The 14,372-nt window shown below is 37.7% G+C and overlaps 1 protein-coding gene across 5 annotated transcripts in view; it reads left to right on the top strand.

The window, feature by feature from the left end:
• Positions 1–633: 633 nt before the first annotated feature.
• Positions 634–14,372, top strand: part of LOC124151847 (protocadherin Fat 1-like) — a 243,775-nt gene continuing 230,036 nt past the window's right edge. For all 5 annotated transcript variants that reach the window (XM_046524511.2, XM_046524510.2, XM_046524507.2 and 2 more), the window contains exons 1-2: positions 634–743; positions 8,968–12,314. In XM_046524511.2, coding sequence (XP_046380467.2) covers positions 8,978–12,314 — 3,337 coding nt within the window. In that variant the 5' untranslated portion in view covers positions 634–743; positions 8,968–8,977. The remainder of the gene's footprint in view (positions 744–8,967; positions 12,315–14,372) is intronic.

The raw sequence follows: 14,372 nt of genomic DNA, 5'->3' as shown, positions 1-14,372 counted from the left end.
CTATGAATATTAGCTTCCGCGATGATGCGGCCGTCAAACCAGCTGTTTCAATCAGAGGGGGTTTATTGTGATTTATTAGCCTCTGTTTAACCAATCAGAATCGAGTAAATTCCAAATTCATGGTAGAATACACTATAAAACGGAAAAGCCAGAGAATATATCCAGTATCGATTATCCGCCGAAACAGATTCCATTGAGCGTAAAAGGCAAAATAGCAGTGAAAATTATATGAATGGACAAATATATCATTAACTTTAACAAGGACTGCGACATATTAGCTGGTGTTCATCCAGCTCACACAAAGCAATCAGTAATGTAAATAAAGTGTGATGTGATAAAAGTTCATACCCATACGATTAATTGTAACCCCACCGCACACAAACACACCACCGTTTTTTGTAGGCGTGGCCATGTGGATGTAGTCATACAGAACTTTTAAGAAGATATTATATCATGAATGACTCTTTTGACCGGATTTGTCAAATAACAGTTCGGTTTGTCCATCTTCTGTGCTAAACCCTACTTTTGCTTCTCTCAACTTGGGTGCTGTTGAACAAGTCCGGCGTTTTCTGAAAATAGGCCCTGTAGCGTATGAATCCTCAGGTCATGTCTATCCAATCAGAAACGAGGCCACACAATATTGGCGACTTCTATACAGTCTCAATGGCGGAACATCAAGTGCGGAAATCGATGTGTTACACTGCAGAAATTGTGATAGTTCCGATGGATATGAAATTGTAGAGGTGAGATATTGCTATGTTCTTTTGTATTTGATTTTTAAGCTCATATGCGTTCCACTAAACACACATGGTTACGTAGAATCTTACATTCACATGCTGCCTTGGCAGCCTGTGTGAAAACAACGTCAGTTTGACCGATTAAACAAGACAACTGACTCGCAGTAAATGTACTTATTCGCCATTCGGTCCTCAAAAACCAAGAACATCATCATAATCCAGGTATATATACCATGTTATTCGATCGTTGGTTGTTGTAAAACCGCTGTATTCCGATCAGTACGTCAATCAGTTAACAAGTAGGCTTCATTATGTAGACTATCGAGTAGGTTCACCGTGCTACCTGCCACAGGTGAAGTTGCCTGTCGAATGTCCAGGAGACGAATGTAGACGGTACGGTACGTTCCTGAAAGATTTTGCACTACAGCCTTCTTACAATGCCGAGAATATGGGATGCTCACATGTTTCCGTCAATAATCGTGTCTATGGAAGATGTAATAAGGTGAATTTGATGTACAGCAGTGTTGGTTGTCAACAGGCCAGGGAGAAGCTTAGACCAGTTTATCAGGTTGGGGATATACGTGAAAATAAATACCCCAAACAACGCATTGTCTGTACCTTGATCTTATACTTTATACTAAGATAGGTGTGATCTTTGCACTCGGCTAGCATTCAATGGGGGGATGCAGAAATTGTCTACAAAATAATTGATTACCTTGCATTCTTTTGGGGGATGGGTATGCTGTTAACCTGGTGGGCCTATTAAATTAAATTAGCTACCCAGACCTGGCCATTGATTACGTGTTGAAGAAAAATTACCGTTTTTGGTCAATGATCTTTGTCAGCAGGTTATGCTAAGCATAAAACCTTCTCATAACCTACATGTTCTAACATATCATACCATCACATGTTTTCGCTCAATATATTTTCCTGCCCGGGTACCCACCCCGCTATTACCTGACCCTACCCGTGTACACGCTGTAGGTCTCAAGAGATAGCTACAAACTGTCCGATTGGGTAAAGTTTGACCGTAGTCCTGGCAAAATGTATCCAGATACATGTGTAAAACGAACTGGTCATGCATACACTGAAGTTGACTGCATGAAGTTTTATCTTTTTTTTTTACAAACATATAAAAGTCAGAAGGAATGCATGCATAATCAGAAAGAAATGGGAACATTAGTGACTTGTAGTGTGACCATTGAGTTTTAGATAAGTTTTGTCATTAAACAATATATCCTGTGACTAACCATGGGTCCGGGTAGTCATGTGGGTACCCGGGGCCTGCTCAGTACCCACCCGAGTAACCCGTCCCAGCCCTACTGTTCGGGCATTTTGAATTGCTGTTTCTTCTCATATTTAACGAGATGTGACGTCACCGGCGGCTTGTTTTTCAATAAGCACTGTCCCGTTACCACTCCAGTGACAATATGCTCAGAATGAAGCTACAAAACGTAAGTTGTTGACAAAAATTTAGAAATATATCAATTTGAAACAGAGATCACAGAGAAGACAGTGGAGGCATTTCTTACTTTCATACATTGTGTGCATATTTTCATGATTTGTGTTAATGTCATGCAAGTTTTTATTGTGATTTTAGGGCTCCATCAGATAAGGGAAGGCCAATTACCAGCAATATCCACCAGAAAGCATGACAAAGCTTATAAGGCTGTCAGTAGCATGTAAGGGCTCAAAAGTGCAGCAAGACTGTTTTCTGTGCCCAATTTGTCTCTTCACGATCGACTTGGTGGAAAAGTCTCTGTTGAATGAGTGACATCAGGACCCAATGCGTTTCACACACTATATTAAGTACTTGTAGGCCACTGGTGTTTTTGTTCAAACGAAATACAATTTATGCGCAAACAGTATAAAAAATACAACATATGTCTTTGTTTTTAACAAAAGTAGTTTCAACATAATTGCATATTATCGAGGTTGGAGTAATTGTGTTCTTAAAACATATATTGGCATAAACCAAGTACTTTGCTGTATTCATATTGATAATTGGCTCTTGCAGAGCTCCAGATAAGCTTTTGGTGTTGTGGGTATTTTACGCATGCATTTTAAAATCATTGGGTATCAGTAATTCTATCTGGGTATTCAAATTTCTGTTACCCACTCGTTTTTACACATGTGGGTATTTAAGTTAAATATTTAAAAACACTATTCATCTAGTCCCTGCAAACTGGTTTCATGTGGGTTAGAGAGCTTTATAGGACTCAATAATACCACGATACTTCCACAAAGTGTGATGGCAAATGATCATGATGTAACTGTCATCGTGGAGTTTGGCAAGGTTGACGGAATGCCCGTTTATAATTTCAAAATAAGTTGCTGATTCGCTAATCGAATACGCAGGGTTACTTCACCATATTTTGATGATACGCACAAGTTTTATTTTTGTAGCGTATCTGTAATGTTCGTTGCGTATTTGATACGCTTTGATTTTATTTTCCTGCATATTTCTGCATTTCTGATGCGTAATTTATGCAGATACGCAGCCTATCTGTAGCTCTGCTCTTGTGATGACATTAATGTATTAAACTTCAGAATATTTGGGAAGATTTAAAATTAAGATTCTGTGTAATTTTGCCTGAGATGGCTATAAGCTGGACAAATTAACAAAACGTGATATTCATTTTTTATTTGGTTTAAGTTTCAGACCAACATTTTCTTAATTCACGAGGAATATAAAAATTGTGAGAACTAAGCTGAAAACTAGTCAACAATGTGGTACTTAATTTATTTACAGTTTCCACCCTTGCAAAACTTGGCTAGAATTTCTGGGCTCAGTCGTAGCGCCACCAGTGGCTAGAGTGAGTTATGTCCCTTTTATGACCCTCCTATTGACCATTCAGATTCCACCTGTCATGTCACATGCATTAGTTTCAAACAAAATGGCGGTGACCAGTCAAGACGATCGATGATCAAGATCTATATTGTAATAAAATGGGTCTTACCTCACGAGGTGCATCAAATCACGTGAGCACCTTGAATAAGAACATAAACATGATAAATAGATTTGGAAAATATCTGTCAAGGCCCAGTTAATGGTACACATCCTTTGCAAATCCTGCAGGCTACTGAAATCTGCACATGGAAATCCATGTTGTTTATCAACCGGATGTTGATTTTGTTACGTTTTAAACAGTGCATAACAAGCCATTTTGGGACCTTAGATAAATTGCTATGCCAAACCTGAAACAAATTGTCTTTTAGGGGCTGCCACGGCATATTTTATAAATACGTTTTTATTACCACATGTTTGAAAATGCCAGACATCACGGTATCCCAATCTAAAAAAACAGTTTCAAGTTTTGTTATGCATTTTACATGGCCTTATTCATTGTACAACTGCAACATATTATGACATTTCAGACCTCAATGTTAATTTTTTTCAAGGGAGCCACTTATCTCCTAACGTTTTTTTAAGGAGCCAAGAAAATATGTAGGGAGCCAACTTAACAATTGGTAAATGAAATGAAGTCCTACTTCACCAAACACAACACAAATGTTTGCTGGAACAAAATCAATTCTGTTGATTAACTCCAATCAACTTGTGGTACTACTCTGTATTTCAGATAAAGTAGTTATGAAGCTAAGTTCTGTTTGTGTCTAGGTGAACACTGGAGTGGTAACTAATTAAGTTTCCAATGTCTTTCTGGAATATTTTAATTAATCAGCAGTGAACTACAAGTCCATGGTTTAAATCAAATGTCTTTTCAGAGTGAGACACCTTGCAGTGATTAACCTAGGATTTTATTAAGGTGGGTCTTAGCACCCATAGACCTTGACAATTGTTGGCCTTGTCATGAATATTGTGGGACATGTAGTAAATGAGATGCCTGTAAACATGTGAAGCATGCAAGACCCGTGAAGATCCGGGGTAGAATAGGTCTTCAGCAACCCATGCTTGCCGTAAAAGGCGACTATGCTTGTCGTAAAAAGGCGACTAATGGGATCGGGTGGTCAGGCTCCCTGGCGGTTGATGCATGTCATCGATCCCAATTGCAAAGATCAATGCTCATGATGTCAATCACTGGATTGTCTGGTCCAGGCTCGATTATTTATAGACCACTGTCATATAGCTGGAATGATGCTGAGTGCGGCATTAAACAACAAACAAAAAACATAAAAATGCTGCATTTTAAAAAATTAAGACAGCTTCTGTTCGTCTTTCAGTGTAGGTTACTGCAGTAAAAATTCAAAGTTCAAGCAGTACTTTTATATAATTGGGCATAGCTTCCGCACACCCGGCTACCCGCCAGGTCTGGGAGCAATGCTGCCCCAGACACAAGGTCAACTGTCACAGGCTTGGAATGTGTGACCCTTTCCCCATTTTGAAGCATATGGAAAAAAAACCATACCTTTCACTTACCTTTTGTTGAAAGCACGAGACACGATTGTAACGTAAGACATTAATGCAACATATGTCAACGTGTCATGAACAATAATGAAGGCATGATGCTAAAAACACTAATTGAAAACAGGACAATGATATTTGTATTGGTCATGATAAAGGCCATTGATCAGTCGGGAAAAAAAAATTACAAACCAAACGTAATTGCAATCTAGAAGTTCACTTAAAACTCAGATCAGTAGTATCAACAGTGGAACCAGTTTAAGTAAGATGACGTAGCACATTCAGAACCAGCAGATAAAATATTGTTAGTTTTCTTGGCCAAACCATTGTTTCTGCTGCGGGTCATGGTCGCACTTACTATCCGATTTTGAGGTGGGCAATCTGATTCATTATCTGAATCTCCGTGGCGCTTTGTTGTTGTGTTTAGCTGGGCATATTTTGAAAAAAACTCTCCCTGTTTTGGCTGATCAGTTGCCATGTTTTGTTAACCTTTCCAGGAGATCTGTACAGCGCATGCACGAACATAAACTTCCTACAGCTTTGTGAAACTTAACATTACTTAGCGCAGTGATCAAGAACCTATAGGCGCTTCCTTCGATCAATGCATGGTTCTCGTTTTACCGGACGAGTTTGTTTACCGATACCAGTATATAGATTGTTCGCACTGTTGCTTCAACCACATCAATTTTATTACCAAAACTGTTTTAGTCACAAAACTCGAGTGAAGACCAGGTGACCATGTTGGCGACTGACATGAAAATACTGATCATACAATAATAGATCACTATAGCAACCAAATTAGTTGGAACATTGAAGGCTGCATTTTTTGGGTAAACAAGATTTCTGAATATTGATAACAGACAGCCAACATTTGACACATTTCAAAACAGCAAGTGACTGAATAGAATATCTATCCACTCACCTAAAACCCCCTTATTTGAACTTGATAACTTTACATTTAAAGACCCTTACAGACATACAATTGAACTGTTTCTAATGGTTCTCTGTCACTGCGTTATCCCAAAGGAGGAACGAAGTTGGAGATGATTTCTGCTTTTGGTTGTATGGTTATTCTTGTGCAGAAATTACAGCTTTAGGTACCAACCCTGCTGTCTGCTTAGGAAAGTAACCAAAAGATGACAAGCCTCTTTCACTGCAGTGGTTTTACAGTTTTCTTAAGAGATGACTAGAAGTTGAGTGCAGAAACCCTGCTGTTAGCATGGTTAGGAGGTCATGAGAGCAAAAGCCACATTGGATGAGACACCTATTTTGACAATTTGGAGAAGATCCTGATAAGGTCTCTTACTGTCCAACAAATGACCATGCTGATACTCTGCTATGTACCAGATGTTCAACAGTCAAAACACAAATGTTCAGGATGTCTAATCAGGTCAGCTAGGCAAAGTCTACACACAGGATTATTTGGCTATTATCTGCTGATACAATAATTATAAATAATAATAATAATAATAATAATAATGAGGCGTCTCATGGGATCGAGGGGTCAGGCTTGCTGACTTGGTTGAGCTCAATTGCCTGGATCGGTGCTCATGATGTCAATCACTGGATTGTCCGGTCCAGACTCGATTATTTTACAGACAGCCATCATATAGCTGTAATATTGCTGAGTGTGGCGTTAAACAACAAACATAATGTTATATGTTGAACATTACAGGTATTATTCCTTGGAATAAATGTCGTCCTATTCCCACTTATGTCCAAGGTATGGTTTCTCCTCTATGTTGGGGTATAAATGTCTTGTCTTCATCAAGACACGGAGTGGCATTATCTCTCTTCTATATCGCTCATCATTTCAGCTTCACTTGGTGGCTATAACCCACCAGTATAGTTTTTCCATACATGAAAGTTGATTTTTATCTCAAATTTCGAGTTATGAAAGATGTGTATTTATGTTAATGTATATTTATCACAACAGAAGTGGTAAAAGTAGCAAATCTAATGTGGAAGTAGTAATTTGCAATGACAAATGTATATTATCGGAATCCTAGATGCCATTTTGAGACACTGTTCATTATAATGCTGACAATTAATTGATTAATTCTAGATGAAACTTGCAAACTCTTGTCTGGAGCCTTTGGATGATTTGGGATTTTGAAAAATGTGAACTGCATTATTTCTTTTCACTGAACTGAAGGTATCCAATGGCAATGAACTCCATTTCCAATTGCACAAGACTCTTTGCGTGTTTTCAATCTTTAAAAAATATATACTCATGTTGTTATTTCTGAATGAACAATGGTTGTTATTGCTCCTTTACCGTTTGGAATTATAGTTGAACATTATTAAAACACAATAATTAAACACTTACCATTATATTTGAGGAAATTAATTCTCCTATCTTGTGCTTGTGTTGCGTCGTCTGCTTGAAGAGTGCACCCCCGTATGGAAAAGCTGTAAATTTTGAGTAGCGTCCCTTGTAAAATTTCAGCACTGTTACCCAACTTTGTAACAACACTGGACCAATGTAAGAAATCCGACTTTGCCATATTGAATTGTAATTTTTGCACAACATTTTTCTTTTTTCTATTTCTGTTTAATTCAGTGTATTTTCTGTTTTTACATCATATTGTAAAAGTTGCAAATAAATTGCACAATATTTGAACATACATGTATGATAGTTTCAGATACAATTTCTTCTAAAAATTACATCAAAAATTCTTTGAGTTATACCATTTGGTATTTTTACCCCTGGCAAAAAATGGTGGGGGATGACGCCTCTTCTATCCGTAATCATTTCGTTTCCACAGCATAACTTGAAAACCGTTCAGTATTTTTCAACAAAAATTGGCATATATCAACAGATCCTGAAGTGGTGCCTTTTGCTATTTGCAGATTTTTGGCCTTATATTTTTCTTGATTTCCATGAAAACAATTTTGACTTAGTCTTGGGGGGTTGGGGTGGCTGCGTTTCTGGAGCAGAACTTGAAAACTGTGAAAGACTTTTCGTCCAAACCTGGTACATGTATTAACCAAGGCCTGAAGCAAGTAACTTAGCTGAAACAGGAGATAGGTGTCGTTGTCGGAGCAGAACTAAAAAATATTGAACAGTTTTCATCCAAAGGTACCTGTATTAATCAAGGGCTGAAGTGGTGCCTTTTGCTATTTAGGAATTTTTGAAAAATGAATTTTTTTCTTGTTTCCATGGCAACAAGTATGACTTTGATTCTGTTCATAGTTAATGTTCGTCTGGACCACATCTCTAAAACTAATAGCTATTCTTTCATGACACTTTGTACGCACAAAGACCAGGTTATCAACTGGTGCCTTTTGCTATTTAGGGATTTTTAGAATTTATGTTGTTTCTGTTTCCATGACAAGTTTGATTTTGACTCTGTTCACAGTGGTATGTACCTGACATAGAAATACAGAGTTCCGCATCCCAGTTCCATGGTATTGTTTTGATAGCTCAATAACTGCTCTTGCATACGGAGAGACAGATTATTTAGTAAATCTCTCATCAAGTTGGACTTAAAGTAAAAGTCAGATGTTTTTGTTTTTTTCGAATATGTGGGGTCTGGGTGGATTTGTCATCTTCTGATGATTCTTGTTATAACCAGATAGTGTATTAACAGATTGAATACTTCAGTACGGATTTGTTATGTTGAAGCAATCCCTTTGTAATTTGAACTGGCCAATGGGATAGTGGTTAAATAGATGTCCATCTTGATGTTTGTCATTGTATCCTGCCAGATGGGGATGTTGCTCATGATATCACTCACTGGTTTGTCTGATCTAAATTTATCATTTACAGGCTGCTGTCATGCTGTGTTGCTCTTATTTTGTTGAGTGTGGTGTTAAACTAACATTAAATGCATAAATTTTAACTGTGTTTTTTTATGTTTGCAGGACAAGTGACATGATGAGGCTACGGGGGGCCTTGACCTTCCTCGAACTGCTTGTGCTGCAGCTGCAATGGCAAACTGTGGTTTTGTCCTCACACTCATATTTCCACTCAACTTTAACACAGGAAAACTTCCACTTTTCACAAAAAACTTACAATGGAACTATATCAGAAAATGCCCATGGGAAAACATATATCCTATCCCCAGTGCGGATGGGAATTTCTCGAATGAACACATCTGTAGATGTAGAATATGAAATAGACAGAGGTGACAAGACTAAAATATTCAGGGCAGAACCTGTATGTATTTTAGATTTCTGTTTCTTACGGATAAGAACGAGAACTGATGCGTCTGGCGAATTAAATCGTGAACATAAGGATAAGTTTGACCTGCGAGTGAAAGCAGAGGGGAAGTATCCAACTGGAGGGCAAGTACTTGCTGCATTCACTTATGTTCGAGTGACTGTTTTAGATGAGAATGATCTGAGCCCTCTATTTTATCCTGAAGAATATAGTGTTTCCATACCTGAGAACACAACCATTCACAAGGGTATTGTAAGGGTCACTGCCTCAGATGCCGATATAGGAGTTAATGGAGAAATCTACTATTCATTTATGAAATCTACTAAAGTTTTTGCAATTCACCCAGCAACAGGTGTGGTATCCCTTACCAGACCTTTGAACTACAGTGTTGAGAAAGTTCATAAGCTAAGAGTCCTTGCTAATGACAGAGGGCTTAAAACAAAAGGGTCACAAAGAAGTAGCACAGCACTGGTAACAATATCTGTGGAGCCAGTTAACTACCATTCTCCTTCTATCATTGTTCATAGACTCCCAACAGTTGCTGAACATGGAAATATTGGCACAGTTTATGCGATTCTAACTATCACTGATGATGATATTGGAAAAAATGGAAACATTAACCGTGTTGCAATTACATCTGGAAATGTTGGAAATAGTTTTGCTATAGTGGAGTCAACAGAAGCAGAAGGCATATATAACATTAGAGTTGCTGCAAACCTTGACAGGGAACAAACACCATATGGATATAATCTTACAGTGATTGCTACTGACAAGGGTTCACCTATACTGACAACAACAGTTCTGGTACATGTTGCTATACAAGACACAAATGACAATGGACCAGAGTTTGATCAGAAGGAATTCAACGTGTCAGTGTCTGAAGTTGTACCTGTAAATACACCAGTTGCAACAGTGAAGGCTGGGGATCAAGATCTAGGACGGAATGGCGAAGTTGAGTACAGCATTGTTAGTGGAAATGAAGAAAAACTATTTAAAATTGACATGGAATCGGGACTCATCACAACCAGATCATTTCTAGATGCTGAAAAGCTCCTGATGGTCAGACTACAGATCCAAGCTGAAGATAAAGCAAACTCTGGAGCAAGAAAGATAGGCAAAACTTTTGTCAATATTGATATTACAGATTTTAATGACAATGCTCCAGTTTTTGATGAAACTAAGCTTTCTGGCAGTGTGAAAGAAAATGCAGCTAATGGGACAACTATTTTGCAAGTATCTGCAACTGATGCAGATGCCAATGGGAATGGAAGAGTCAGTTATTCTATTGTGAATTTTCTCTTGGTTCCTTTTGAAATCGATCATTTCACTGGTACCATCACAACTACTAGACCTCTTGATTATGAAGTCATGCAAAAGATGTACCATGTAGTTGTAAGGGCATCAGACTGGGGTACTCCACACAGACAAGAAACTGAGGCTGTTGTTGCAATAAAACTAGAAAATGTAAATGATAATGAACCAGGGTTTGAGAAAGTTGACTGTAGTGGCTACCTGTCACGTGAAGCTAAGGAAAGTACAGAAATTGTAATTCTTCCAGCTATAGATTTTGATGAGGGGGATATCATTAATTACAGAATTGTTGATGGTAATGAAAATAACTGCTTCAATATAGAACCATCCACTGGAGGTATCTCTCTGGGTAATTGTGATCTAGCAGGCATAGGTAGTGACACCATAAGGCTTCTTGTAGATGCTACAGATGGTGCACACTCCTCTGTTCCAGCTGTCATCAATCTCTCATTGGTCAACAGCAAGGCTGGTGTGCAAGAAAAGGCAATTGTGAACTGTAAGGATACGAATGTAACAGATCGCCTTCAGAACATGATAAGAGCATCCAATGAAAACAACAAGGGAAGTAGTAAAATTGAATTCAATCACGATCTGTCCAATAGATATGCCCCAGAGTTTAGTTCTTCAGTGCCCAAGTACTTTGAAGTGTCTGAAGGTACTCCTCCAGGGACATCTGTCCTAAACATGACAGCAACAGATCGAGACAGCAATTCTTGGTACAATAGTAAAATCCTCTACGTCATCTCCGCAGGGAATTCTGATGGTGCATTCCAAGTTGATACCTTTACTGGGAGCCTGATTGTCATGTCTAAACTAGACAGAGAACATCAGAGTGAATACAGCCTCCAAGTGAATGCTCAAGATATGGGCAAACCATCACATACGGCTCAACAGCTTCTAAGAATTGTAATCTCAGATGAAAATGACAACTCGCCCATGTTTGAACATGATGAATATGGAAAAAGTGTGTATGAATATGTTGCTGTAAACTCTACTGTGTTGCAGGTGTATGCAACAGATAATGACAAAGACCTTAATGCTCGGATTAAGTACTCTCTTTTGACTGACACTGAGGATTTCTATATTGAACCATCCAATGGCATGATCAAAGTGAGAAGGCAGCTAGATAGAGAGAGGCTAGCAGTATATCAATTAAGTGTCATGGCAAAGGATTCAGGTTTGCATACAACTCTATCAACAACAACACAGGTTACAATCACACTTCAAGATGTTAATGACAATGAACCAAAATTTGTTCCTTCAAGTTACAGTGTAAAAGTTCGAGAAGATTTACCAGTTGGTACTGTTGTCATGATCCTTACAGCAAATGATCCTGATGTTGGAGAGAATGGACTTGTAACATATGAGCTTGTTGATGGTATGGATAACAAATTTGAAATAGATGAATTGAGTGGTACCATTCGTTTGCTCAAGAAATTAGATTACGAGACAAAGCAAGTATATAACATAACAGCAAAGGCAGTTGATTGTGGCACGCCAACTCTTGTATCAACTTGTTTTATGAATGTAGAAGTGGTAGATGTTGATGAAAATCTCAGTGCCCCACGTTTTGACACCTTTGTGGCTCAGGACTATGTATATGAAAACAAGCCCATTGGAACATTTGTTGCACATGTCAGTGCAATGGACGACATTGGACCTTTTGAGAAAAGGGGTCAGATGGTGTACTCTATTCGTGATGGATCAGGCTTGGGTCGGTTTTCCATTGACACCAATGGTAAGTATATAATATGGTAACATTATTTATACCTTTTTGTCAATAGAGTTTATTTCTTGGCCTGGTAATCACTTATCTGTTGGTGTCCTCCATCATCTACTCCCTGGAAACCAATGAAACTAAAACTTGCCTTGTTCCCAATTTATATATCTGATATATATATATTTAAGTATTTCTGTTCATCCGTGACTTCTGGAAGAATTATTCACAATTATTTATCGTTCAGCAGACAAGTTAACCACGATCAGCTGTTCATTCCTTGGCAAGTGAGAGACGACAATCAGATTTATAGGTCTTCCACAATGTGTGTTTAGATCGTAATTGAGTATTTTCAAAGTGAAAAGACATGAAATAATGACTGTATCAATTGTTGATAAAGTCTGCTGGCCAAAAAAATCTTATTTACATTAAAAATGATATTTTATAAACACTGTGCTTTCCTCAATTTCATTGTTTATTTCCATTTATAGTGTGTTCCATATCAAAGGAAATATTGTTGAACTTTCATTTAATAAGTAGGTGACAGTTCATCATATTTTCATTAAAATATTGTTCCATGTTCACTCTTTTGTTTTATAAGCAACAATTCAGTTATTTATTTCCTGCAGAAGGTGGCGTGTTTGCCATGTGCAGCAGCCAGAAAATGTTGATGAATATATGGAAGTTAAAAATACTGTTGACAGTTAGGATGTTTGTGAGATACATTTGTATGATTAACTCATATTTTTCAAACTTTTTTGATATGTCTGGAAGCTAACATATTGTGGCACTCTAACATGTTCTAAGTACACCTTGCTGTTTTGCCACTAGAAATAGTTCAAAATTTCTAATTCTCGCACAGTAATCCTGCTTGCAGAAGGGTACGTTCGTGAAAAATCGTTCACCAGCTGTCTTATCTAAAGGTGAAAATCATATAAAATGATTGTTTGTGGTCTGAAAATTGTATAATAATAATGAGGAAGGGCCGGCCATAGGTATATATCCATTTAGTTAGTGTTTTGTTGTCATTCCAAAATCCTTTCAGTATTTTGATTTTTAGCATGTTTAGAACATTAATTGTTCGTGCTTTGATTTTCAAACCCCGCCACGCGATTGTCATGTTATCGAAAATTGCCTGCGTTTTTAAACTTTATGGGTGATTGTTTGGACTTAAGGTAGGATTTAAGAGGCTGTGCAGAAGATTAAGTTTTGATAACTTTGTTGTTGTAGATCATGTAGATCACTGTTTTAAACGGAATAGGATTTTATCATGGGGGTATTTTCATTTATCATGTTTATGGAAGAAATTTATTAGTTTTATGTCAAATTTTTCTGAAGTCATCTTGATTAAAAAAATGCGAATTTAATACTCAGTTAAATTTTTTAACTTATCCTGCATTACTCCTTAATGCATTTACCATGTTTACTGCTGTTGTCTGACAGAGATGAACTGTGTGAGCTGATGAAGAAAAGTTGTTCCAATCAGTAGAGGCAGCAACCTCGCACAGTCGGCACGTGACCTGGATGTCATGATGTCACATCAAAACACATAACTGCTTTGTCACCTCCAAAGACGGACGTACTTTGTATCCCTTGGAAATTAAAGCTTATTGTTTCTATACTTTGTGTGTTTCTGCATTCATTGTATGCTGCTATATTGTTACCTGTTTATGGTCTGTTACCTTTGGGGTCTTCCCATTCGTAATTTGTAATGTTTATCTCTCGTTAGTGGCTCTAGTCACAGTAATTAACGGGCGTGTGTTGTTCCCGCCATTTTGTTTTTTCCCCTGACATTTTTGCGATACACCACGCGGCACATACTTTTGTGTTTTGCGTTTTGAATTCTTTATTTAGCTTGGGTAATACACTAAATTTATTTATTTTGTGTTGGCATGTTAAAAGCTTTGCTTTTTCACTACCTTTTAACGTAATTGTTTGCTCTCATTAACTTAAATAAAATACAAAGTTTTTGAGTTACATTATGCTTCCCGTTGAGCTTCTGCCACATGGTTATGTTTTTGCTTAAATTCCAAACTTTATGCCCTGCCGCACTTGCTGCCGCGGGAACAAATTTGGTCG

Source organism: Haliotis rufescens, unplaced genomic scaffold (assembly GCF_023055435.1).
Source record: "Haliotis rufescens isolate VD_foot unplaced genomic scaffold, xgHalRufe1.0.p SCAF_7, whole genome shotgun sequence".
NCBI lineage: Eukaryota > Metazoa > Mollusca > Gastropoda > Lepetellida > Haliotidae > Haliotis > Haliotis rufescens.
The sequence above is the reverse complement of the archived record's forward strand: the minus strand, read 5'-3'. Positions and strand labels throughout refer to the sequence as shown.